The following is a 25,564-nucleotide window of genomic DNA, read 5'->3' on the forward strand; positions in this document are numbered from 1 at the left end:
CAGGAGGTACCGCATTCTTTGCTCAGGGAAGGATGAAAAGCATATCTTGGGCATTGTTACACAACCTCCATCTTTATCTGGGAATCAATCAGCAACGATATCCTTGTTCAAGGAGCAAGTGGTGGAGGTATCGAGGGATTGGGCTTAACTGGTTTGTAGTTCACTTAGCTGCGCATGAGGTGCTCTAGAATGAACGCAGTTTTCCAATTGATAAGTCCATGGTGCTTTGCTATTGTGAATCTGTGCGTACTGTGGTGGGCGATGGTGTTAATGTCTGCGCTCGCGGGGGGTTTCATCAGGTCGATAGGTGTTCACAAGTCTCCAAGTTGGCGTGATGTGAACCGTCCCCGTTCCGTGACAGAGGTGATCATGATTGAGAGAAGTGGTTGAATGCGGCAGTCAGATGTCAAACAGAGTGTCCAATGAAGTCAACCTAAAAGAAAGCAGATGATCTCCAGGTGGTGTGGGTCGCCGTCATAGGGCTGCTGCCCCTGCCGCCGTTTTTCTGGGGGCGCACGAGCCCTCTCCAACATCAGGCCAGGGGGCCCAACCCACGACCACGGGTCCCCGGGATTGGGCAATTGCTAGGGATCCAATTGGCGATGTTATCGACCGCTGATCAATGCGATAAGCTCTCTCACCGCACTCGCTACGGCGCCGAGTCACTCCCATCACCACTCGCGTCTTTTTTTGCGGTTTAGCCTTGTCTCTTCCCCTCCTTCCCCTCTTTAAGTCGCGAGAAATTACTGTGGACGTGGACGCCCGAGTATTGTACGATAACTTAACACACAAGGAACCAAGTGTTGACGGTAATGCATCGACACGTCTGTCTCCACGAGCCAACGCATAAACCACCATCTTCAACCTCCACTTGATCTCGATCAGGCACCGAGCTACCAGAAAATAATACTAGTCCGTTGGGCACCACAACCTCGAGTTGGGGCAGGACTCGGGAACGAAACGATCACCAGACCCGAAAACCAAGAAACGACTATCACGACAACGACTATCACGACAACGACTATCAATCCGCTAAACCCGCAATTCTAATGGGCATATTCGGTTTCTTCTCCAAACCCGATCAAGACCCTCTCGAAGCCCACCTAAACGAGTACCACCGCCGACAACGGCCTGGACCCACCCCTCATCGACAGTGGACGAGCAGCGGCGGTGTCCCAACCCGGAGCAATCCATCCTCTCGGCCCCCTTCCCGTAGCGCTTCCCGGTTCGGTCGCTCCCGCAAGGCCTGTCATGCCCACAGCAACAGCAATGGCAGCAACAAGGGCCCGTCAACCGCGTCGATAGCCGCCGCGCTAGCTGCCCAGCAAACGGGTCCACTGCCGAATTTCTTCTCGTTCGAACAGGGCTCCGAGCGCGCTCAGGGTCGGTACCAGAATGAGTCAACTCCTTTGCTTGGGAGGTTCCGGGCCATGCCTGGCGGGCCTGGTAGGAGGCGGGAGTCGGACGACCACCAGGGACTGTTGACGGCTGGGTGGAGGGGGAGCGTGCATGTGGGCTATGGCGCCTTGATGGCCGCTGCGGCGGAGGGGGATGAGGAGTACGACGACAGTGGGAGCGAGGATGAAGACGACAGCGAGGGCGATGGGATGCTGGACTCCGGATTCCTCGGCGCAGGCACGCTACATGGATCGACATTAACGAGGAGGGTGATGATAAAAAAGCTGAACAGGGCTCGCAGGAGGCTTTATTACACCTGGGTAGACCCGAAGGCTTCTGTGATCAGGAGGGTGGTAGAGCATTGGTGGAGCCGATGGTTTGTCCTGGTAGTATTACCGGCCATTTTGGTAAGTTGGCAGAGTGCGAATCGCTCCGTGAGCCCCAGCGATGTGCTGACAAAAGATGTGTAGGCTGTTGCGTGGTGCGCGATACCCATCCCACAATACCCAATACCGGACTACGACGACGGGCGCGACCCGACAACTCCACCGACAGTACCAGGCGAACAACCAGGGCGCAGAACTCCCGGCCACGGAGCGGCGCGAGTGCAGGTCAACTTCTGGTTCTTCCTCTTCGTCTACTATAGCTTCTACAACTTGACGGCCCTAATATGGATCACAAAAATCTTCAACCTCTACAGTCTGAACTGGTGGCCACAGTCTCTCGGGTTTCCCCTTACCGTCTTCACGATCGGCGTCATCTCGCTAGCAGCACCTATACCGCTCTACCTCATCCCCGAACTGCGGTGGCTGATTGTTCACAACACAGCATGGATTAGCTGGACCTTCGTCATTATGGCCATGCCCGTCACCATCGCTTTCTGCATCCTCATGACTAACGAGCGTCACCTCAAGCTACGACATTCTCTTTCCGAAACTCAGCGTATATTCACATCATCGTGGTGGGCCGGCGAGTCCGGAAACAACAGCCGCCGTGAATCGACGCGGCGGGCCGACACCGGGCTGGACGCCGCTGAGTTTGGGTTTGACGAGGGCCTCAACCGGAGGCCTTCGGTACCCGTCCGAATAAGGCGCAGATGGCTCCCGGCGAGCTTTGTCCGCTTCGTGTGGTTCTGCCTGGCCCTCTCAATCGGCCTTCTTGCCTATGTGATAGGAGAGGCGTATGCCGAGATTTACCTGCGTACGCTTCCGCATAACAACTTGGAGACCATTGTCTATGTCTATGGATGGGTATCGACCGTGTATCTTCTCGACGGGCTGACGGGTTGGATTTTGGGTGGCAGCGAGGGCGAGAGAGTCGGAAGCTATCCGTTAAGCTTTATCTTCAAGCTGTTAGTAGCCATCTCCTGCCCCTGACTTTGATCAACCCTCGCTAACCTCCCAACCCTTACACAGCTACTTCATGCTAACCTACCAAACCTACGTCCGCGCCCTATACGCTCGCCTCCGCTCTCCAGAACAGTTCGTGATGCTTCAAGTCCTCTCCTCCACGACCCTGATCATCGTCACACCCATCCTCATGTCCCGCCCCGTCCATTGGTTCCTGACCATCACCAACCTCAGCGGCCAATCCTACGGCTCCTACCAGAAGATCTGCATCCGCAACGTCTTCATCCGCTTCGTCGCCGAAAACGCATCCATGCTCGCCTTCTTGGGGAGCGTTGTCATCCTGCACTTCGGCCCGAACAAGGACGTGTACCCCTACTTTGCCTTTGACGGCGAGCCGGACGACACCTCAGACTTCGACTTTGGTCTGACATTCTATGCCTCAAGCATAACCTGGGCGTGCGAGTTGGCGGCGGGATTCATCGTGTCGGGTCTGATTAGGCTTATCTATGGCGTCAATGTTGTGACGGAGGGAAAACTTGATTTTGCGGTATGGCCCGAGTTGCTGCCGACCAGTGTGGCGGTGGTGTTGCATGTGTTGCAGAATATGCTGTTTTCCATTGTTCGGTTGCAGTTTCACTAAGAGCAACTGTTTGTTCGTTTTGGTCGAGTGGTTTGATACCCCTGGGATGGATGCTGGGAACGTTAAAGGAGCGGGCGACGTGTTATCGTTGAACGTGGACGTGGGAACAGTTGTTGGGTCGGTCGGTACAAGTCGCGCAAGTTTGTGTGTGCCGGAGCACACCAGTCCGGTCGGTAACACGACGCCGTTTTGGTGCTTGCGATTGCGAAGAGTCAACAGGAAAAGAAAAAGGGGAAGAAAAGTGAAGAGACGGGAAAGCGGATGGGGGGAAGTGATGCGGATGCGAAGAACTATCCATCAGTTTCCCCGCTACCACCAACTTCAGATCCCACACCAGCCATCCCTCACACATTTCATGCGCACCCACAGCACAGCACAACCACCTCACCTCGCGATCACAAAAGAAACAAACAAGGCGTCGTGTATTGGCGGCTAGCGGAAGTGACGAAGAAAGAGGAGAGAAATAACAAGCCAGTGGTGGTGGGGTTTGTCGTACGGCGTCCTTTTCAAGGAAAGAGGGGTGGGATACGCGCGGGATTTATATTAATCGGTGTAGATGCGGTTTGATTGCGTGCGCCGGCGGCCATCGTCACTGTCACAATCACAGTAGCCGTTGGGTTCATTGCGGAAAGGGGGCCCAGGACCGTTACGGGGGGCCATGGGGATGGTGGTCACACCACATCCGCGACACGGGCGACCAGAAGCACGACATACTTATAACAGCCATCGGATGCACCACACACACGAAACGCAACGAAACACACGCAACGAAACCAAACGCACGACACGACATGACGATAACCATGAATATTGGAAGAAACAAGGAGGAAAGACACGAATGAATTTCACGAAGATCATGAACACAACACTGCCATGACAGCGGCATCGCAGGACATAACGTTAGACAGTCGTCATTTGTCCAGGGAGAGCAAACCACAATCAATACGCACAAAGGACATAGAGGCATACTGGACACCGAAACAACCACGGTTGAGTGTACATAGTATACCTTGCCATACCTGCTTCGAAACCGCCCTGCTTTTTGCTTGCTACCACCCATCATTCAGTCAGAGCAGTTAGAGTTAGAGAGAGAGAGAGATACATACCACTGCAGAGTGAGATAGAGAGGTGGAAAAGGGGAATTGAATAACCTCCCCCAAGACTAGAGCAGGTCATAGAGCATTTTTCCATACCATCCACGAGTTACTGATGCCACACAATTTCCTGACTAAACAATATACTCTACCCGTGTCCGTAGTAAGATGTAACTATTGTGGGTACTTGTTCCGGGATGTGGGCAAGGATGGTGCTGTGCGGTAGGTAGGTATGTGGTGTGTATGCCATTCTATATATGCTAGGGATACGAGAAATAGGAGAGTGAGTGAGTGAGTGACGTATCAGATTGAACCATTTTTATCATATGCAGTATGGCATGGCATGGCATGCTTGGTACTAAAAACCCCCCTTGGCATGTCCGGAAACAAAACTATATTGACCTGGGTGGGCTATGCTCCTTGAGATCTCCATGTGAGGTACTTGTAGGTATAGATTGACATTCTCTGAGTCTCATAATTGTTTCATCGTTAGGTACTTCAATTCAGGTTCCTGATAAGACTACGAACTACTTAGCGACAGCTGGCAGCCCGAAACAAGGTGCAAAGGAGAAAGAGAACCTTGATGGCCAACCTCAACATCGATCTTAAGCACTTTTCTCATCGATGTGTTTCCGTCATGCTCCTGACTCATCTTCCTTTTTAGGTAAGGTACTCCAGTCGGCAGGCGTATACTCTGCTCCTACCCAGTTACTACGTTACCGAGTACATTTCCTTCCCTCTTCTCTTATTCTGAGATTTTCTCTTCCTTTCTTTGTCTTATCTTTTCTTTTCTCTTCCTTTCTTTGTCTTATCTCTTCTTTTCTCTTCCTTTCTTTGTCTTATCTCTTCTTTTCTATTCTTTTTCCCTTTTTTTTTTTTTTTTTTTTTTTTTTTTTTCCCTCTCCTATTCTTTTCTTTTCATCTCTTTCTTTCTCTCTACTGTCATTTTCTGTGTGTATTTTTTTTCACGCTCTCCTTTCTCAAAACATCCATATAATATGAGACGCCCGTCATTGAAGCCCACAGGATGCCCAAAAGTTAGCTAAACCTGGCCGAACTTGCCAATCAGCCCAGGTACAAGAGGCTGCCGGGGAACGCAAAGCATACAGACGTGCTTGCTTGCTTTTGCTTGTCTTATACATAGTAAGGCTCGAGGCATCCGTCGACGTGCAGTGAAAAGCACACTTTCCGCAATGTCATGCAGTGTAATCCTACCAAGCAGCATGTGGGGATCGTGTGTGTATGCCAAGACGGTCCGGACCTGGAATGCGAAGGGTACGTACAAGGGGGAAGGAGGGTGGAAGGGGTGTGTGCATGGTGGAGGAGTGGTGGTGCTGTACTTTATGCAGGTGTTTCCAAACATATTTGATATCTATCAGCTTAATGTTGATACCCAGCTAGTGTCAAAGGAGGCAGTACGAGAAGCTTGCATGACTCTCCGTGGGTGATTGGAGAGGATATTGTAATCACCGTTAAACGAAACGGATCAAAGAGCAGGATTTGATATCTGCTGGTCAGCCAGAGATAGCGAAATGCCAGACACAGATAGGAAGGTCAACGCGGGACGGCTTCTGGCGGCTGAGGAGGACATGCCATGTTTGGTTGTGTATAGGAGCATCGAATATAGCCTATAGATCACCTACCTCTAGGGGAGGCGTGGACAGATTAAACGAGCAAAGCCATGGTCTGCAAAGTGGTGTGCTGGCGGCTTTATGATTTTCTGCCCAGCCTTATGACTGAACGTCTCTACCCATTCCCCTTGATCTGCAACGTCAAAACCCGGTAATTCGGGTAAATCGGTATGGCATAGCCGGACTGAGCGAGTTTGATGTTTGGTTCCGAAATGGCGGCGTAAGGATAACCATGTCTAACCTTGAAGAATATGGCTCGCTCGGGGAGTCCTGGGGAAGAGGATTTGGTTCGGATGGAGGTTAGTAAAGTCAATAGTGTACGCCTCGGCGGGGATCTCGAAGAGGGATCTCAAGGGGTGACGGCGTGGATCGGAAGGCCACGAGGAGGTGAACGTGTGGCGGTCAGGATGTCTTTTGCTGGGTCGGGTATCGCTCATCCCGCAGGCTAATCAGGGGTTACCGGCAGGAGTCCTGGGGCTACCGGCCTTCTAGAAATCTTGGCTATGCTTGGCCCCGCTTGTGGAAAAGAGCGCCATGTCCGTGTCCGTAGTGTCGAGCGAAGTGTCGAGCAAGTGTCGCGGGTGTTGGAGAGAATTGCCCATTGTCATCTCCTCTGCTCGTATCTTCTTTTTGGATCGTCCTGCATGAGAACTTGTTGGTTATGTTGGCCAATGGAGATAGCACGGTAATTCGAGACTGTGTGACTAACAACACAAGGCGGCTACGGGAGCCTTTGTGTGTGGTGTGCTATCAATCTAAATGAGTAAAAAAGAAATAACGGTCCCGTGGGGTTTGGAGATCACGTAAGGTGGAAAGTGGAAATGTGAGACTGGAACCTCGGGAGCTCTCACCCCGCAGCCACGACATGACTGTAGGCCAGTGAGAGGGCAATGTTGAGGCATCTTGTCGTCGATAGGATGTCGCACGATTCATGAACAGAGAAAGAAGGCGTTGCGGTCGTTGCAGACCGAACGGAGAGGGCTCGTTGCCATGCAGCTGCTGTACAGGGATGGTACATGATGCAGTGCAAGGTACACTTTGCAGTAGCCTAGACTAGTGTCATTGCTTGGATGGTGAATGTTGAGAGGTAAAAATCCGAATGGCCTCAAATCCTGCTCGAGATGATGGCTGCCTGCTGCTCGTTGCCCTTTCCTTGTTTCGTGAGTTGCACTTGTATCCGTTTTCATCATTGATGGATGTCCAGGAAGGAGCGTGGATGGGAATTTGGATTGTCAAGACGAAAAGCACATGCACAGGCAGGTGGGGTTGGACTTTTTAGTTTTCTTAGCCCCACAGATATCTACAACTCTACCCCACCTTTTCAGCGAGCAAGGTCCCCCAATCGGCCAATGCCCCTCGCTGGTTACATGGACTCAGGGCAGGACGGGACGTGAGCCCCTCTTCATCGAGCTCATTCACAAGAGAGACACTCTACACCACATTACGCCCACCTGCCATTTCCGAGGACCATCATTTGCTGACAGTCTACTCATCATATTCCGAATTCGTTGGCCCGCTCTACGTGATTGGGCGGCACGTCAACACCAGCTTACGTTGATAAGATGATGAAGTCGTCTCCATCAGAGTCCAGAACCTCGACACTGCGCAACACATCCAAGGGGTAATCCACCTTCTGTATGCCCAATGCCAGGTACGTTCGGCTATATGTCGCCATCGTTCATCAAGCTGTTACGCTGCCGGTTTTACAACGTCTCGGTGATATGGCTCCGTGATACCTATGGCTGATGCCGCTGACCGTTAGGCGATACTGCGATATCAGCCATTTAGACGACCATTGAGGGTCTCACCGACTCCACTCTGCGACGGGCCCCGGGGGGTGCCGCGGCTCCATCTGACTCTTTCCGGCAACGGACCCGCCCGTTTTACCATCTTTTTTTTTCACTGCGATCGCCGTCGTGCGTGTTTGCGATTTGCGCCCGCCTGTTCTACTGGTCGATAATTGGATCGCCTTCGCTTCCGCGCCGTGTCCGTTTTTTTCTCTCTCTTTTCCCTTTTTCACACCGCTCGCCATTCTTGTGAATCTTGTACGTACAGTCCGCTCACAGCAGTTCGGAGTCCCCTCGGTAGGTCCAGACAATCCCGTCTATTCTATTCACACCCACAGCAGCACGCATACCCAGCACACACCAGCACGCACCAAGACGAACACCCCACTCGTCTCGTCCCCGGCTCGTGTCTGCTGCAGCCCGCCCTATCATTATCACTCCTTACATACACCCTTGAGCTTCACCCCCCCAACACTTCGGTCCTTTCCCGCGGCCGGAATCTAGGTGGCCTGTCACCGCAGCGCGCAGCTTGCCATTAGGAGAAGTTCTTGTCTGACACCAACCGAACCCTTAGGTTGCTTTAGCCAGCCCTCCTTTATATCCCACATAGATAGGCGCGAGCCGTCCAGAACCTCTTTCCCTCTTTTTCTCTCTTCTCTCTCTCATCATGAGCGCCAACGCCGAATCTGCCCCCCAAGTGGCAGACTTTGTTACCCTGACCCAGGACAACACCGCCAACACGCAATCCACCGTCAACCAAGATGCCTCGGGACGCAAGCCCTCCTCCCCCGCCGCCGCCGCCGCCGAACTCGCCAGTACAAAGGTAAAGCTGATGGCCGCCTTGAAGTCGTTCCGCGATTTCCCTATCCCCGGCATCAACTTTATCGATATCCTCCCCCTCTTCCAGGACGTCAAGACCCACGAGGCTCTCCTCGTCGCTCTCCAGCTCCAGATCGAGCTCTCCCAGCAGAAGCCCGATGTCATTGTCGGTCTCGATGCCCGCGGCTTCCTTTTCGGCCCCTCTCTCGCCTTGAGAATGGGCGCTAGCTTCGTCCCCGTCCGCAAGCAGGGCAAGATGCCCGGTCCCTGCGTCACTGCCGCCTACGAGAAGGAGTACGGCACCGACTTCTTCCAGATGCAGGAGGGCGCCATCAAGCCCGGCCAGAAGGTTCTTATCGTTGACGATATCATTGCTACTGGTAAGCATTATGCGCCCACCTTTCCTTTCTTGGCAATTTTTTTGCCCTATCACGCCATATCTCATCTCAGCGATGCGCTGGATCTTGGCCTTGCCCAATTGGCATACTTGCAGTTCAATTCGGCTAACAACAACTTTTACAGGTGGCTCTGCTGCTGCCGCTGGCGAGCTTGTCCAGAAGCTCGGTGGTGAGACGATCGGTTATCTCTTCATCCTCGAGATCGCTTTCCTCAAGGGCCGTGAGAAGCTCGGCGGTGTTCCCGTCACCACTCTTCTCGAGACCGATGAGTAAACTCAAAAAACAACATCGAATTCATCTAGACCTGCATATACGTCCAAAATTGCGCCACCGTTATACCAATGTCTTATATCGCCGGCCATATACACCAGTTAAACATCGGCCGCTCAAGATCTACGACTCCTTTCGCAATTCTCGCTATCAATATGCGCCTTTACGACCCAGGATTTGGATTTTAACGGGGAAGAAGCATAAACGATACGGACCCGACGGTTGCGACCTGAACAACAAAGGAACACTGGGGCGACGGCAAGCCAACGGAGAGATACAATTAGGTTCTGCTCTCAGTTGCCAATCAAACAAAAGTTGGGACACGAAGGATTGGGGACTTTGGTTCTGCATTTACCTGGCGTTCGGGCGCGTTACAAAAAAGTGGGGTTCAATGGAAGGTATTCATGGTTAAAAGCCAACCTTCGGCCGTGAGAGAGGAGGATGCCATTGAGTAAAACAAACTGTCTATTTTCTTTGGTTGCATGATAGACCGTTGGCTTCACGTCGAGGAAGTGAGGATGAAACTATTGCAGTGTTGCAACAATCACCTACCATTGCCTAGGCCCTTTCGTTCGCTACGAAGTATGGCCGTCTCGCTACTTGTTTCTGTGCTAAGAGCCACATTATACCCGAATGTTTGAAACACGCAAAGCTTATCGCAACGTTTTCACTGGGACATGTCTACAGGGCGCAAATGCAGGAACACCACAGCAAGGACACTCGGCAGTTACAACAGTACAACACTGCGGCTTTTTTTCCTTTGAGGGTATGACTGCAGGATCGCCATTGACAACAACAACAACCTGCGCGATGACAACTCTGTATTGACCTCAACAAAAAAACAAGAATCTTAAAACCTTGATGAAACACCAATCGGTCGTCGTCATAGCAACACTTGGGACCATCTGATTGGCTGATTCCCCGATTTCAACAAAATGTCGAACAGATTATCAAGCATCAACTGCAAGTCATCGCAATACACGACATCAACACCTTGCGCCTTTTCGGTGAACCATCAATTGACGCTAGACCCAGCTGGCCCTTGTCAACAAACAACAACGGAGTGTGAGTTGTAGGTATACAGGTATGTAGCTATCGTCACCACAAAACCCCGACACTTTCTCCAAAGAAAAGGGGTCCGTCCAGGCCATGTACAAGCGCAAAGTGTACCTGCATCTGTTCCCCATCGGAGTTTCTACGCATCAAGGGGCGTGTGCATATGCCATACGCTACACCCTGCTTTTCATCCGTACTCCGTTTCGACGTTCCATATCCACTCGTCCGATGTCGGGGTCCGCGGCCGGGCCAAAGCAGAAGGGCCGGCCGGGATGAGAACGCAGTGTGGAAATGTAATGTCGATGCAACTGCCATCCCACATATATCCACCTTGGACACAGAAGGATGAGTTTTAGTGCCCTCCGTGCATCGGCATTTGCCTCTCTATCCGCTTCTTTTTTGAACATTGGGACGCAGCGGGACGCGGAGTGCCATACATATGTGAACTCTACTGCGTAAAGGGGAGTCCCTGCTAGAAGTCTGCATGCAGGAGAGGAGGTACCTGCGAATAAATGGGTTTGTGTTCTGCGGGTGTGATGGAACCTCCGCATCCGTATCCCCATCCCCATATAAGACAAGACTATACTTGCAAGACTAACAAAATGGCCTGGGAGGAGAGAAGGGTATGTATCGCAGATGAGGGTAAAGGAGGGGGTTCACTCGGCTAACGAAACTTGCAAAACAACGTAAGGAACCTGAGAATGGCGTAGATGGACAGTGATTATTAGTTCGTGTGATATATACAGAAATGACGCCAAAAGATATTAACAAAGACGTTGGCATGAAAAGCAACCAAGGAACAAAAACAACTCTGTATGATGTACTGCAATAGAAAGTCTATACAATCGCTTCTTTCTCGAAACCACCCACCCCCTTTTTAAACATGCTCTGCTCTCAAACGCTGTTATATGCAAATAATCTTTAGCTAATTATCACTCACTCCCTCAACTCGCTATAAAAACCCCAACTCTCCAATCCCATCATCTTCGACACACGTCCCCTTCTCTTCACCCCCCTCCTCCTCCCCCCCCCCCCCCTCTCTCCAAATCAAGCAACCCCCCCAGCATCCCCCTCATCCACAATCACATTCCTCACCCTCCTCCCCTGTGACTCCAAAAACCACCTCCTCCCCACCGCCACCCCCTTCGCCCTTTTCAGCGTCTCATACGTCATCTCCCCGCCTCCAACCATAATCATCGGAATCGGATTCCTTCTCACTAATCCACCGGGAGTCTTTTGTACCTGATCCAATAACGGCCTCGCCAGTCCTCCCCCTACTCCTTGGGTATTGTAGGTTTGACCAGAGTAGTAAGCAGCATACGAAGCATCTTCGTCGTCTCCGTCTGATACTACTACTACTAATTGTAAAGAGGTGGGAGAGGGGGGGAAGGCCGGGATGTTGGCGAGTTTTTCGGAGAAGGAACAGCCGCCGCGGCGGAGGAGGAGGATTTGGTGGGTGCGCGGGATGGAGTCGTCTAGTGGCGGCTTCTGGTTCTCGGAATCGGAATCGTTAGGGGAGGAAGCGGAACAGAGCTGCCCGGCGGCGTAGATGGTGGTGTAGTGGATCATGTCGCGGGGGACGGGGCCGAAGGCCGGGAGGAGTCGAGGGTGAGCAGGATTGTTGGCGATGTAAGGGGATGATGGGGGAGGCGGAGGAGGAGGGAGAGGGGCAGCGCCGATGCCGGTGGCGGTTACGGCGGTGGAGTTTAGGAAGACGTTGAACGGATATTTGATGCGTTTGGTGGTCCCATGGATGGATGAGATGGACGGGATGGAGGGGAGGATGGAGGGCAGAGCGGTGACGGCTGCTTCGAGGGGGATGCCGTGGAGGAGGTCGTCGAGGGAGGCGGCGAGGTTGGCGAGGAGGGATTTGACGTAGGAGCCGAGGGAGGAGGAGGCGGGTTCTTCCGAGGTGGTGTTGGCTGTTTCTATTTGTTGTTCGGACACCTCATCCTCTTGCTCCTTCTCTTGGGAAACGTCATTATCGTCAGTCTTGTTGCCGCTCTCGGGTTGAAGCTGCTCCTTATCCTTGTCGGCCTCATCCTGGCCGAGGTCCACATGGTGCAGATGCACGAACTTGACGTTAACAGGGTCGCGAACGAGGTTAAACCGCGGGTCGGACACCTCGCCTAGGATGGCTCGGTTCATAACGATGAACTCATCCCGGCCGAGAAGAACGCCGTTCACCTTGCTAACACGCCATTCGCCGTCCGAATCCTCCTCCTGCCTCATGGTCAGCCTCAGGCCGGAAAGGGTCTGGACCCGGATCCGATCCATGGTGAGGCGCTCGAGATTCTGCGTGCCTATCAGGTAGTTGAAGGCGCTGCCGCCAATGAGTTCTTGCGCGTTGGAGGAGAACTCGAGCAGCATCTCGACCGGCTGGTTGATTTTGCGGCATGTTGCGTTTTGGGGAATCATTTCTGGTGGGAGAGACCAGGGGAAAGGCGTGAACCGGTCCAATTCGGTTTCAGGCTTCCTGGAAGATGTATGTTGACCGGAAGGCTTACTACCCTCCGCTGGGAGTCCTAGACGGTTCTTTGGCTGCAACAAGTGCAGGTCTAACATCTTTGCGGCGTGGAAGATGTCGTCTCTGGCAGCGATGACCGAACCTGTGAGAGGAGTGATAGAAGGCGGTGCCGGGCAAGTGTTGGTATAGGCAGGGTCATGGTACACTATCAATTCCTTGTGACCAGACGTTCTTGATCGGACCGATGACTTCGCCTTTGGCAAGATGAGCGGATGGCCCTCTGTGGTAAACACAAAGGCAGCATCCAGCTTGTTTAGGGGATGCGACTCGTCAAACAACAGATACAGATACTGCGTGGTCTCGCCAAGGAAGAAGCTTTCCATGCGATCGCTCTTCTCGCCGGTTAACACATTCTGAAGGCCTGCCCAGCCACATTGCGTAGTGCATCGCCTTTGAATATCTCTCATAACCATCTCGCCAACATAAAGATACCAGGGGTCCTTGGTAGCTTGGTATATGTAGTAGGTCGACTCGATGAACTCGGGTCGTAATGGCCACCAGCCGAGACCGCCCTCGATGTCTTTGTGTGTAATGGACCAACGTTCGGGCAGCGCTGCATATCGCGCCCATATGGCAGTGTAGAGCAAGCTCGTTTCAATGGCCTCTTCAACCTCACCAGCGAGGACGAGCAGACCAGCGTAGAAAGCACCTAGGCTGTCTACCCAGTTAGTAGCCAGTGAGCCTGTCCATAAGTTGACGTTCTCATAGTGCGGGTGATCTCTGTCGCTATAAAGATGGCGTTTAATAGCAGCGTGGGCATGATGCCACGCCTGGAGGAAGGCATCGGGGGAGTTCTCAACATCAGTAAGTGGAGCAAAGAGAGTATTGGGGTCCAACCAGTCGTCCTTCGGTTTTGGCTCGACGGCTGTCCGGTTTGGAAGTTCGTGCCCAGAAAGCAAGATGTGCGACTTGAGTGCGTACTCAAAAAAGCTGTCGGCGCCAGCACCGACAACGGAATAAGGGCCTACCCAATGGCCTTGTTCAGCATCGACGCCTGCGCCGAGGAGGCCGATGTGGCTCTTCCGATACCACACTGCCCAGAAGGCTCGCTTTGCAAGCTGTTCGAACCGCGGATCACCTGTCAAGCGACTGAGAACAGTGAATTCGAGAACAAGCGACCCGGCGCCAGCACTGCATGTCTCGGTGATCTCAGGAGGCCCATCAACTATGTGGTCCCCGGAAGACGTCTCATGCAGTGGCGAATTCTTGTAAAAGGGGATACCATGGCGCAGATTGACACGCGGATAAGGCATTCCCGTCTTCGTATAGAAGGCCGGAAGAATCCTTGTCCCAAGATCAAGCGCCAACCGAAGCAACTGGCCGTCGTAGATCAAGCCATTCGGCCAGTGAATGGGCGGAGGGCTCAGAGGATCATCCTCATGACCAAGAGGTTCATATCCATTGATCGGTAGTGCGCCAACAGCAAACAAATGGGCACTGAGAAGGCCGCCTACGCCACGAATGACCGTCTCGAAAACCTGAACCTTGCTATCGACATCGAAGCCTCTAGCGCGCAGGCCTTGACCAGAAGGACCGGGACGGCCATCGCCATACTGCTCGACCAAGGCGGCAACACCATCCTGGAAGTCACGCAAGGCTTTCGGTCCCGTGCCGCGGTCATCTGGCGGGGCTGAGGCAAAGATGGCCAGCGTAGACAGAGTGTCTATCAGAGTAAGGGAGTAGTTACCCAAGACATCGTTCACCTCGACGTTCCCTGGGTTCTTAGCATCCCGGGTCAGAGGGGCACAAGTAACGGGCCGGAGCTAACAAGGCTGAGTTAGCTTGGAGTTACTGAAGCGAGTTGGCCTTGAGATAGTGAGACCTTGATAGTGATGAATGATGGTGGGCCATACCTCGTCCTCGGGGAAGGCGATGCGCATGTAGTTGTCGAAGCCATGGTAGAACATGTCGACCACCTCGCGGCGGAGGTCAGCCACGCGACTGGGGCGCATTGCCCCAGCACTGGGCAACAGAGCCACAAAGGCCAACAAGGCCAGAGCAAGGAGCCATGGTGATGACCGAGGCCGGGACCGGGACCGAATATGTGGCCGGAGACGGGGCTGGAGTGGTTCCCGGGTCATGTTACGATGCGGCCGGAGTCCGGAAGTGTGGCTGTGAACTTGACAAGTTGTCAGAGTTGGACCCCTCCACTTGGACGGTGATGGCTGCCAGGCCCAGCAGATCACCTAGGCGGGTGGCTGAGGAACGCGACTGAAGACTGCATAGGTGTCCAATACGGTGCTCCGTGTGGAAGCGGTGGGTGATTGCTCGGTGAAAGCGTGGAATGACCGCGGAGGTTTGCAATGGTGAATGTGTGTAGCATGCAATGCCGGGTAGGTGAATGATGCCACTTAACCAATGCTGCAAGGTGTAATCAAGGTGTCACGGTGTAACTGTGGCTGATGCGTTTGCGGGTATTGACGTTACATTACAACCAAAAGGCGGCCCGTGGCAGGTGTCAAGCACGACATTTGGGCCCACTTATCAGCGGTTGTTTGCTCCACTAACTCCGGTCCGGCGCGGCCGCTGGAGGTCAAAATCGGTCCCCACCACCCCGACTTCTTCACTCCGTCCCGCCGACCAATGGTGTCTCAACACTCACTCCAATTCATCACATCAAAAATGGACTCTTCGATGCCAATGGCTCACCATGAAGAAAAATTCACACACACACACACCATATCTCCTTCTATTTTCGATCTTCGCTTCTTGACCCAAACGAATTCCCGGGTACGGTGCGCCTTTGCTGCCACTGCCTCGCCCACGCGCAATGCGGGTTACTTATCATCCGTCATCATCGAACCACTTATCCCATCGCGGTTTCCATCCGGCCATCCAGTTCAATGTCGCATTGCAAAATAAAGATGCCACGATTGCGGCTGCCTTCAGCCATGTAACCCGGCGTGTTAATCTCGCCGCAGTTAACGTCACCGATTTTCTGTCTCGACGCCCCGTTCGTATCACTGCTTCCGCGTCGAAAACATGATCCCCGGATGATGACGATGTGGTAATGGCTTAGCGCAGTGAGATACCATCCGAAAGCTCCTTCCAGTCGCCAACCTTCAGTACACTAGGCCGTTTGAGGCGGGTGCTTTCCTCTCGACTTCGGTTCTTTCCGTACAAGCGTGTGCCATCTACTACAACACAGCGACATTCAACAGGGCACTTGCTCCTTCTATCTTCTGGTTAGTGCGTCTGCCTCTTGCAGTGCTGTTTTGACCGCAACATTGCAGCTTCAGTTACAGTGGTCTGCGTGACTCACTGGTTGTCGAACGAGATGAGAGCTCTCGACGTCACGTTTTTCGTTGGGGGCCAAAACTGTGAGTGCTCTCGGGTAATTCAGTCAAAATCAGTCCGGAAAATGAGCCGTGACAGAACCTAAGCCACTCAGGTTCCGGTCCAGTCCTCAACATTACTCCCCTCTACAAAGCAGATACGACATGGATATGACGACTTGACAGCTCCGATACACTGTTCCTGAGCTGGCCGGGGTTTACGGTTTGTCCCAGCCGCTGTGTGGCACAGCTAACCCGGCGAGCGTCACCTGTCATTAAGCTGGCCTATCGGTAAGCACTTGCTGTAATTTTGATTCGTATGTCGCTCGATATTATCTTTTTTTAGGTCCGTCGCCCGAATGCCACTCTCAGTGCACTGCAGTGTATATCAGCCTTTGTCGAAGCCCAGTCACATCTTGACATTCCGATATCCGTCGTTATACTGCTTTATACACTGAAGACCAGGCAGGCCCTTCCGGGCCGGGCTGCCCGTTTAACAAGTCTGGGGTCACACACGCGTTACAGTACAGTACGAAATTGGGGCTTTTGAATTTACCATGTGACGGGACTTGGTGGCAAGTACGACCATTGGATCCTTCCCTCATGATTGCAATCTTGGTTCAACCAGTGACAGGCATCATCGCAGCTGCCATACATCTGTCTGTCAACAACCCGGCTACCGAACACGAGTGGACTGAGCGGCGAACTTGGAAACGACAAGAGGTATCTCCTCAAAAAGTCTGTTAAGAGGGGTAGTAGAGCGATGAATTTCTACATCGATACTTAAGCACCGCCATCACTAACAATGGTACATCTTGTACAGTTGTAGTCTCAGACAGGGCAGGTAATAACGGATATGCCACTAGTGTAGTGCGGTTACACAGACCGAACATTCCTTCCTCTGGAGTCCGAGTCCTGTCGGTACAGGTATGGCCAGGTTAAGGTTAAAGAACCATTAGAATTCGATACGGCGCTTCCTGACCACCACAACCTTCAGTTCACAGGAGGGGCCAGAGCTCAACATAACGGCACAGATTCTCGAGTCTTCCCTACCTAACTAAGTATGGGTAACACATGCCTGCAACGGCCTGCACGCTCCAGCCAGTAAGTTCTGTCCAATGGGCAACTTGAAGTCCGTCGAATCAATGCCATCGATACCTGAAGGAACTTGCTGTTCTGCACATGGGGTCCAAACGAAGTATCGCCATGTACTTGGAGTACATGCAACCAATGAACTTTGTGGATGCCGTTCCCATAGGCCAGCTTACCGAACAAGATCGAGTCAATGCCCATCAATGGCGTTTCCGTGGCTTGATGAGATCAAAGGGTAGAATTTCCATCTCGACAGCTCAAGCCCACGGAAATCGACCGTACTATTCGACAGCTCTGCTTCCGCATGGCCGTTAGGACGGAATAAGGCCCTCGTATCATTCATTCAACGAACGAGTCGCCCCGACGTCGGACCCCCAACCCATGTGGCAACGTATCACCAGTCTTTTGGAAAGTTGTATGCCTAGCTCAAGGGTAGCTGCAAGGTCCTTGGACTCGGCCCTTGGGAAGACAGATGCCACCCTTTTTCGCAGCTACAAACATGGATTATTATCTACAAGCTGAAGCCGAGAGCAACCTCATAGCCTCCCATCACCCTGCTGCGGTCAACCTAATCTGCCATGTTCCCTGCGGGTCGGTGTGGATGGCTATTCCGGAGTGCGGACATGATACTCTGTGCAATGACTGTAGTCCGGAAGTGTGGGTGCCTTGCAGTCACTCAAAGGACTAACAAGCTTCATCTGACTTGCTTCCGTACCGTCACGATCGGCCCCATGGACCATGCTGTCCCGTACGGCCCGCCGCCATGGCGCTGGAACCCCGTGGGATTTTTATCTTTCCGCGGCAGTGGCTTTGAGTTTCTGAGCGCAAAAACTTTGAAAAAAGACGGTTGAAAATCACCAAATTCCGTGCAAAAAAAGACAACAAGGTCTTTAAAGATACACTCAACCTCGACATCCTGCGAGGTTCTTCCCAGTTTCCTATTCCAGACCAGTTTAATCGTCATTACGGCCCAAGAAAATTTGGGGGCCAAAAAAGCGAACGTACCCCTACCAATACGGGGCGAAGCACGGTCAATATCACCCAATTCTTCGAGATGCGACATCCCCTCCCCCCAGGTGCAGCAACAAATAACATTCCCACACTCAAGCACCTTGACAGTTGCCAAGACTCAAGCACCTTGACAGTTTCATGAGCTGACCACAACTTTTTGGCAAACGGACCATCGAAACGAAAAGAACAAGACTTCATTTGCCCATATCTCCACCAAATGAGGAGATGAAAGAAAAATGATTGTAGATTCAACATCAGCGTGCTTGAAACTATCAAGAGAGTACTCTTTCTGATGATATAATTGAATTTCTTAATTTTCGTCTTTCGTTTCGATGGTCCGTTAGTCAAAAAGTTGTGCTCAATTCTCGGGAAGTCTTGGCAACTGTCAAGGTGCTTGAGTGTGGGAACAGGGGTCCAATGGACCCATTTTCCCACTTAACCACTGCATTGCAGCTTCAAGTGGCATCACATGTGTATTAGTGAGCGAGTCACAGGACGCGAAAGAAAACAGAAGGGCATGAAGCACAAAAAGCCGCCGTCATCTAATCATGAAGTAGGTAGTATTGCTGAGCCCCGGATGCCAAGAATCTTGTTTCCTCAGTTCACGGCCAGCCGTTTGTGGAAGCTCGCGATTCGAAACTTCACTGCCTGGCACTAAACTGACACTGGGCATCAATCAATGAACCTGACCTGACCGAGGATGACGACTGAGTCCTTATCTGGTCCTGTCGCGGTCACTCTTCAACGCAACTCACTTCACCCATTCTGTCGTCCGTCTTGCTTCATTGTACGTACAGGACATAAAGTTCGAAATCGTCCCCCCAACCCCTGTCCACGACCATCAAATCAACCCCGGTCCTTGATAGACCGACCAGGGGAGAAAAAGACAACCCCAGAAATGGAAACTGTTGATCGACACAGCCCAGAACGGCGGGGGCGGGCCTCGAATCCGCCGACCCCCAGACCCCCTAGCAGGCGCCAGGCGTGCACAACCGGGGGACGGGAATGTCACGGACGGGCAGGATTGCGGAGACTCCAGATTCGGAGGACTCGAGGCGACGGGAGGGGCGGACCCTAATGACGGACTGACGACGGATCGATGCAGATTTTATCCCACATTCCGGATTATGGATTGATGTCCAATCTTGATCAGACATTGACGCTAAAAACTTAGCAGTCACTGGAGGTTTAAAGCCATATGTATCAGGCCTTCGTCACAATCTCATATGCTTCCAATTCTCAGAAAAAAGCAAAAGGAATAATTCGCAACAGGCAGGCATACAAAGTGTTCTTGACCTGCTCAGGTTAGACTTGCGAAAACGATTTATTTTGAGGTGCTGCTTCTTCCGCTGGGGTTCATTACCCCTTTATGCCAAGGAAAAATTGACAGCTGGTGGGTTTATGGGAATAAAAAACCGGAAGAGAGTTCCTGGAACTCCCTAAGCGCTCTTGTGGTAGTGTAAATAAAAAGGGAAAAAGAAAGGAACTGGGAATGAAATGGCGGGATAGGTGACGCGGGTCGGGTGCCCTGAATTTGTTGCTGTTCCCGAGCGTCAGTTCTGTGCCTGGACAGGCAGGCGTGCAGTGTACCGACATTTTGCCCGCATATTGCATTGGCATTCTCGAAAATACATGGAAGTGATTCCCCTCTGTCTTCTCGACAATATCACATCGCCATGTGTGCTATTCAGCAATCTACTATGTAAGTACTACCCCCTCATTACACCCCTCTTCATCGCATCCACCGCGTTGACTTTGACATCGACAACGACAACGACAACGACACTGACAGGAGCCCACTTCCACTTGGCGCATATCTCGCGTTACACAAAGGAAAAAAGGGGCGGCTTACTATTACGTACACTGCAGTGCTTGACTGCACTACCGCACGCAAGGTCCCGTCCTGTGCCCCGCTTGTAGGTATCACAACAACATCACTGCAGTTGACAGCGCCAAGCTCCGATGCATTTCGGAGTGCACTGTATTGCAGTGGTCTTCGACGCGATGGTGTCACTTCAACTGACTTCGAGATGGTGTGATGTATTGCCCTGAATATCAGTGGTTGAGATTTTGGCGGTTGTTGATGTGGGTGGTCAGACGGATGGGATTGTGTTTTGGGATTGTGTTTTGGGATTGTGTTTTGGGATTGTTCCCGTTTGGGAAATTTGGAGAGGAATTGGAGGGTTGTGATTGGTTGACGTTGAAGGCTCGGGGACGTGTTGTTGATTTGGGGATTTGAAAGATCAACGCCTGTCGATGGGTATCATGAAACCAAATATTGAAGCCCGGCTAACGATACAGAACTCTATGGGATATGCTTCACGCTATGAACGGATATCGCATCGTGTAGAAGTGTTCTTTGCTTAGTTCACAGTTGTTTTTGTTTGAGACTTTGGTCTTTCACTGCACTGCATGTCCAAACAACGGGGATTCAGTGAATCTGCAATCCCCAGCTATAGAGAGTTTAACATCTGGAACTCCAAACGGAATGCGTCAGATAAATTGGAAAAGCCGTTGAACACACGGCAAAGCTAGTGCCGCTCTTTCTCAAACAAACTTCCCCTCATCGCCATCAAATCGGGCTTCGTTTCAAGCCAGCCAGCCACCATGTTTGTTTGCTTGCGAGCCGCTCGGGGGCGGCAGATCTAGATGCAGCACAATGCCTTCACCTGATCTTACCCCTACTTGGAATACCTATCAGGCCTATCGACCTACCGGCTACCGAGATCGAGGGACGGTGATTGCCGTCGGAGGTTTTTGGGTTTAGCCGAGTCCAATGGTAAATATTTACACTTTTCTGCCACCTTCTTCGCTAAGGTAGTTTGTGGGGTGCAAACACATGCTGGATTACTACTTTCCGCACACGTATTCCGTCCTTGCGTTTCCGGGCTTGCAATCTTCAGCCTGTGTGTCCCTTGCTGCTTCATCGTGACGGCCACGGCTAGTCCAGCTGGCCTTTTCAGGCTTCTATGAATTTACGTGGCAGAAGCCGTCAGAGTCACGTTGTATGTGGGAGACTGCAGTGTCTGCAGTGTCCTGGGTAGGTTTTGATCAGGATCCGGTATTGTTTGAAGGCATGATTCATGCCGTGATGTGATGAGAAGATTGGTCCCGACTCCGAACCCCGAGCTCCGTCCCGTTTTCGTCCCGCACCCACCAGTCCCTGTAGGCCCGCTATGGGAAGCTCCGCGCGGTGACAGTTGAAGAGGGTTCCGGGGAATTCTGGCAGTGGAGTAAGGATATGAGCCTTGTAATTTCTTTGGGATTTTGGAACAAGCCGGGGCAATAATCCATGCATGGAATATCCCGCGACACTTATTGAACCCTGAGAAACAACGTTGAAGAGACAGTTCGTTCGGGAACAAACATTGCCAGCCAGTGAATTACCATTGGTAGGCGTGAGATTATCTCCGATCCGAGACGTACCGTGAGCTTTCCGTCGCACGTATTTTCTAATCTTGGCAGAGAAGTGACAAGCGTTCAAGCGGCCAGGCAGCTATCCGACGGTCGGGTCCTCCTCACAACCCATGATGTAGACCTTAGTTCTTTTGCATCATAATCTCACCTCCTTCTTAAAACAAAAATTGTTAGCGGAAAACGGACTGCCGGCTTCCACCACAATATTGGCACTCTCGTTTAGGGGATCATATGCCATAACGAATGTGCTCCAAACAGCAACCCCACAACCCTTAGGCAGCAAAGTAGTATCCCCTGGACGATAGATGGATGGTGTGATTCCGACTTGCGTATGTACTTGAAGTCCGATTGAGGAGCAGACCTGACAGAGTGACAGGGTGACAGGGTAGAGGAGTGCTGTGCCCATCATCCGCCAAGACTAACCAAGAATAAAATCTGACTTTCCCTTTGGGGATTGGTCTTTCTGCGCAATTGACCATTTTCGTCGTTTTTCCTTTCTGCAGATTGCTGTTTACTCGGCGGAGAGCTCTCCGTAATGTCTACGTCACACGCAGTAGATCGTTGCCCTGAAGACGAATACATGTGGGCGTCTCGGCTGGTGCCAATGGGGTGATAATCCGTCTCAATGTTGTTGTGATTCCGTCCGATGCCTGACCATCGCATACGGGTATTAATGTCCTGTTGTTGGCGTTTGAGGCACCTTGGAAACCACCGCCTCCCTATTCTTTGGTCAGCAGGCTCAGGTGTGCTCAACCGGCGTGAGGAATAAATGCAAGCACTCATTGACAAAAGAGAACTTGGGAAATAGATAATGCAAAAAAAAATCAGTTGCAGGAAGGTTTATGCATGAGCATCTCCGATGGTAGGTATGAACAATAACCACATCTTCGTCATGTTGTTTGTACGCTATTGACTTGAAACTGTAGCGCCCGTTTCGCTGGCAAACGCGGGCTGCTCTCATCGCTGCCCTTCATCCCTTGACCTCTTCTAGGGCCCCTCGCTATTGTTCATCTGTTCCTTCTTGCTTCGTGCTCTGCAACCCAGCAGAGCTCGCATCTCGCTCGGTGACTTCGACATGCCAGAATGTGTAACAGATAGGAAAGCAGGAGTAAGCCATCCATTTAGATGAAACCAAAGTCAAGACCGGACACCCTCTGTTGAAAACCGAAGAAGTGAAGTCCCCAACGCCACATGTGATGGATGTTTAAAGAGCATGCGTAGAAGAATAGGAAAAAAACGTGAAGGATATTTTGAGGATAGGTAAGGGAAGAAGAGGATGGTAAGAAAAGAAAGATAGACAACCATATAGGGGTAACGGGGAAAATGACCAATAGCCACAATGATCAATCTGTCACCTGTCGCCGTGCCGCCGTAAAAGCATGCCATTCTCTTCTCGTCAATTCGTCCAAGAAACCCGATTCCTGTAATTGCTATTGTTGCCGTCCTTGAAGCAGTTGTTCGCACGCCTGTTGTGCCATCCTCGCGCTAGAGGCTTGTTGGTAACTGTTTAGCTCATCTCTCGTCGGCGGCCGCGAATTGTGAGCGCTGCTAGTCGCAGCATTGGCCGCTCTCTCATCGCGATCTGCCACGTCTGGGAAACCGGGACTTGAAATCTCGTCCTCATCAACATGCCTCGTGCCGTTGAATATCTGCTCAACAGTGTCATAGTACTGTTCGGAAGTAAGTTGGGGAAACCTTTCGTCGCTCGTCAACTCGTAGAAAGGTTGCTCATGGGAGGGCTGTCGACTGGTCGATACCATGTTCATCATGGGTTGCTGCTGGGAATGATTGTTGGGGAAAACATTGTGGAGACCAAGACCAACAGATCCCTCGGACCAGTCAGCTACCATGTTCTGTTGCTGCATATGTGGCGTAGAGTAAGCAGTCCCCCCATGCGATGCCGAGCTGGTATGCTTTCGCTTTTCCAGCTTCTTGCGCCGCCGGATTCCCGTCTTTTCTTCTACTTTGGCATCCTCAAGGCCCAGCCTGATAAGCATGGCCGAAATGTGTTGAGGCTTCCAGTCCCAGACCTTGCATCCGCCCTTCTCCTTCATGTGGGCTATGAGGCGTTGGTATCTCTTCTCTTCGTCTTGAAAAAAGGCTTCTTTCAAACGTTGGATCTGAGAATGGTTGTCAGTTAACAATTCTCCTTTCCCAAGATTCCTCACAAGCCGTTCAAAGCTTACCTCTTGTTCTGGCCACACACCAAATTTGGCTACTGCGCGCGATACCTTCATTTGCAGTGCCGCCTTTGCCCAATTACCCTGGTGCTTCTCTGAGTACTTGGCCTTCATTTCTTCCCACATCCCCTTCCCCTTCTCGGAGATATGCTCCTTTCTGAGCTGGAACAAGAACTTATCGTCTTCCGGTGCGTCATCATGGAGGGTTAGCTCCTCCTTATCACCCTCCCCTTTTTGATAAGCAGCAGGTCCATCTGTGTACCCTGGACGTGGCGACTCCTTTGATTTTCGAGACGATGCCTTTCCAGGCTTGGAGGTCTTGCTCTTCTCCTGTCGCTTTCGCTTCGATGGAGCAATGGTTGGTGTGTGGGCAGCATATGGTGGTTGGAACATGGCGGGATCGCCACGCAGTTCCTCAAACCCAGCGATCCTTGGGGTTGTCTGTGGTCTGTACTGGGAAGGATTGGGATGGGTGAGGAGAGACGCTTGGCCGTTGGAGGCCATCCGATGGTGCATTGGCGATCCATGGATGTTCAAGTGAGGCTGTTGCGTTCTATACAAGTATTCAGACGAGGCATCTACGTCGACGCTGGGAAAATGAGGATATTCCGGAACAGGGTGATGCGATACCTCACCGCCGTGAGAGGTCGAAACGCTATAGGAACCAAAGTAGAGGTCTGCAGGCCCCGGTGGAAATTCGGCTTTGGGAGACGTTGCATGGTGAGCGTTAGGGGCCATGTATGCCGATGACTGATCGAATTGATGGGCTTCTGTTACTGCTGGGAGACCAGACATTGAAGGAGAACCCTGACTGTTGTAGGGACTGTAATACATCCTTCCTGTGTTTGGAGGCGTCGGTACCTCATTGAGAGACATTGCTGATTGTGAAGCGTGGTAATGCTCCATCTTTGGGCACGGCATTTGGTTTAAAGGGGGGCTCTCGGAGCCAGAGATTGGTGTTAGAAGGGTTGTGTCGACGATGGCTGGGTAGTTGAATGAAGAAATGCCCGAAACCTGCCCAATTGGTAAGTGAATGTAGCAGTGAAATGGGACGTTAAAACGTACGGTGAATGGGTCCAACTCAGGGGGGGAGTAGGCAACAGTATGTGGGCCGCTCGGACAAGCGGTCGTACCGGCGAGAGTTAGGCCGTGGACACGCAGTCGGTTCGGGTGATGTGTGTTCGGCGTCAGATACTGGGCGCTGGTCATGTCGAGGTGAAACTGCAAGTGCTCAAAAGGCGTGCAGATGCTGGAGGTGGCAATATAGTCGTCCTCCGAATCTGGAGCCAGACGATCGTCTTCTAGACTGTGATCTTCCTGTCCGTCTATATCCATTTTGGAAATTTAGAATTTTTCTTGATGGGAAACCTGGAACAGAACGCGGCGGGGCTTCTTGGAAGGTATATCCACCTTGTGCTGACCTGCTTTCCCGAAAGAGGGAGAGGGGAGAGGAGGAGGTCCTTGTAGGGTGATGTTTAAATCCTTGACCCGGCAGAAATGGAAAGGGAGGCGGAAGGAGATGCAAGGTGAGCGGCGAGAAAGGAATCAAACGTACCTTATTTTATGTTCTCAAATAAATACACAGCAGCAGACTGAGAACGTCTGAAACGAAGAAGTAGA

The 25,564-nt window shown here is 51.9% G+C and overlaps 4 protein-coding genes across 4 annotated transcripts; 2 read left to right on the top strand and 2 right to left on the bottom strand.

The window, feature by feature from the left end:
* Nucleotides 1–954: 954 nt before the first annotated feature.
* Nucleotides 955–3,518, top strand: B0H65DRAFT_20625 (uncharacterized protein). Its single transcript, XM_062821869.1, has 3 exons — nucleotides 955–1,805; nucleotides 1,869–2,749; nucleotides 2,814–3,518. The coding sequence occupies exons 1-3, from the start codon at nucleotides 1,050–1,052 to the stop codon at nucleotides 3,385–3,387; spliced, it is 2,211 nt and encodes a 736-aa protein (XP_062686056.1). The 5' UTR covers nucleotides 955–1,049; the 3' UTR covers nucleotides 3,388–3,518.
* A 5,048-nt stretch (nucleotides 3,519–8,566) lies between these two features.
* Nucleotides 8,567–9,389, top strand: B0H65DRAFT_416752 (phosphoribosyltransferase-like protein; the record flags this gene model as incomplete). Its single annotated transcript, XM_062824053.1, has 2 exons — nucleotides 8,567–9,098; nucleotides 9,241–9,389. The coding sequence occupies 2 exons, from the start codon at nucleotides 8,567–8,569 to the stop codon at nucleotides 9,387–9,389; spliced, it is 681 nt and encodes a 226-aa protein (XP_062686057.1).
* A 2,086-nt stretch (nucleotides 9,390–11,475) lies between these two features.
* Nucleotides 11,476–15,333, bottom strand: B0H65DRAFT_449235 (glycosyl hydrolase family 47-domain-containing protein). The gene is made up of 2 exons (XM_062825941.1): nucleotides 14,823–15,333; nucleotides 11,476–14,732 (listed from the first exon to the last, which is right to left on the bottom strand). The coding sequence occupies exons 1-2, from the start codon at nucleotides 15,048–15,050 to the stop codon at nucleotides 11,490–11,492; spliced, it is 3,471 nt and encodes a 1,156-aa protein (XP_062686058.1). The 5' UTR covers nucleotides 15,051–15,333; the 3' UTR covers nucleotides 11,476–11,489.
* Nucleotides 15,334–22,870: 7,537 nt separating this feature from the next.
* Nucleotides 22,871–25,392, bottom strand: B0H65DRAFT_20792 (uncharacterized protein). The gene is made up of 2 exons (XM_062821885.1): nucleotides 25,010–25,392; nucleotides 22,871–24,958 (listed from the first exon to the last, which is right to left on the bottom strand). Exons 1-2 carry the CDS (start codon nucleotides 25,277–25,279, stop codon nucleotides 23,195–23,197), a joined length of 2,034 nt encoding a protein of 677 aa, XP_062686059.1. The 5' UTR covers nucleotides 25,280–25,392; the 3' UTR covers nucleotides 22,871–23,194.
* Between the last annotated feature and the right edge of the window lie 172 nt (nucleotides 25,393–25,564).

This window comes from Neurospora tetraspora, assembly GCF_033439725.1.
Source record: "Neurospora tetraspora strain CBS 560.94 chromosome Unknown B0H65scaffold_1, whole genome shotgun sequence".
NCBI lineage: Eukaryota > Fungi > Ascomycota > Sordariomycetes > Sordariales > Sordariaceae > Neurospora > Neurospora tetraspora.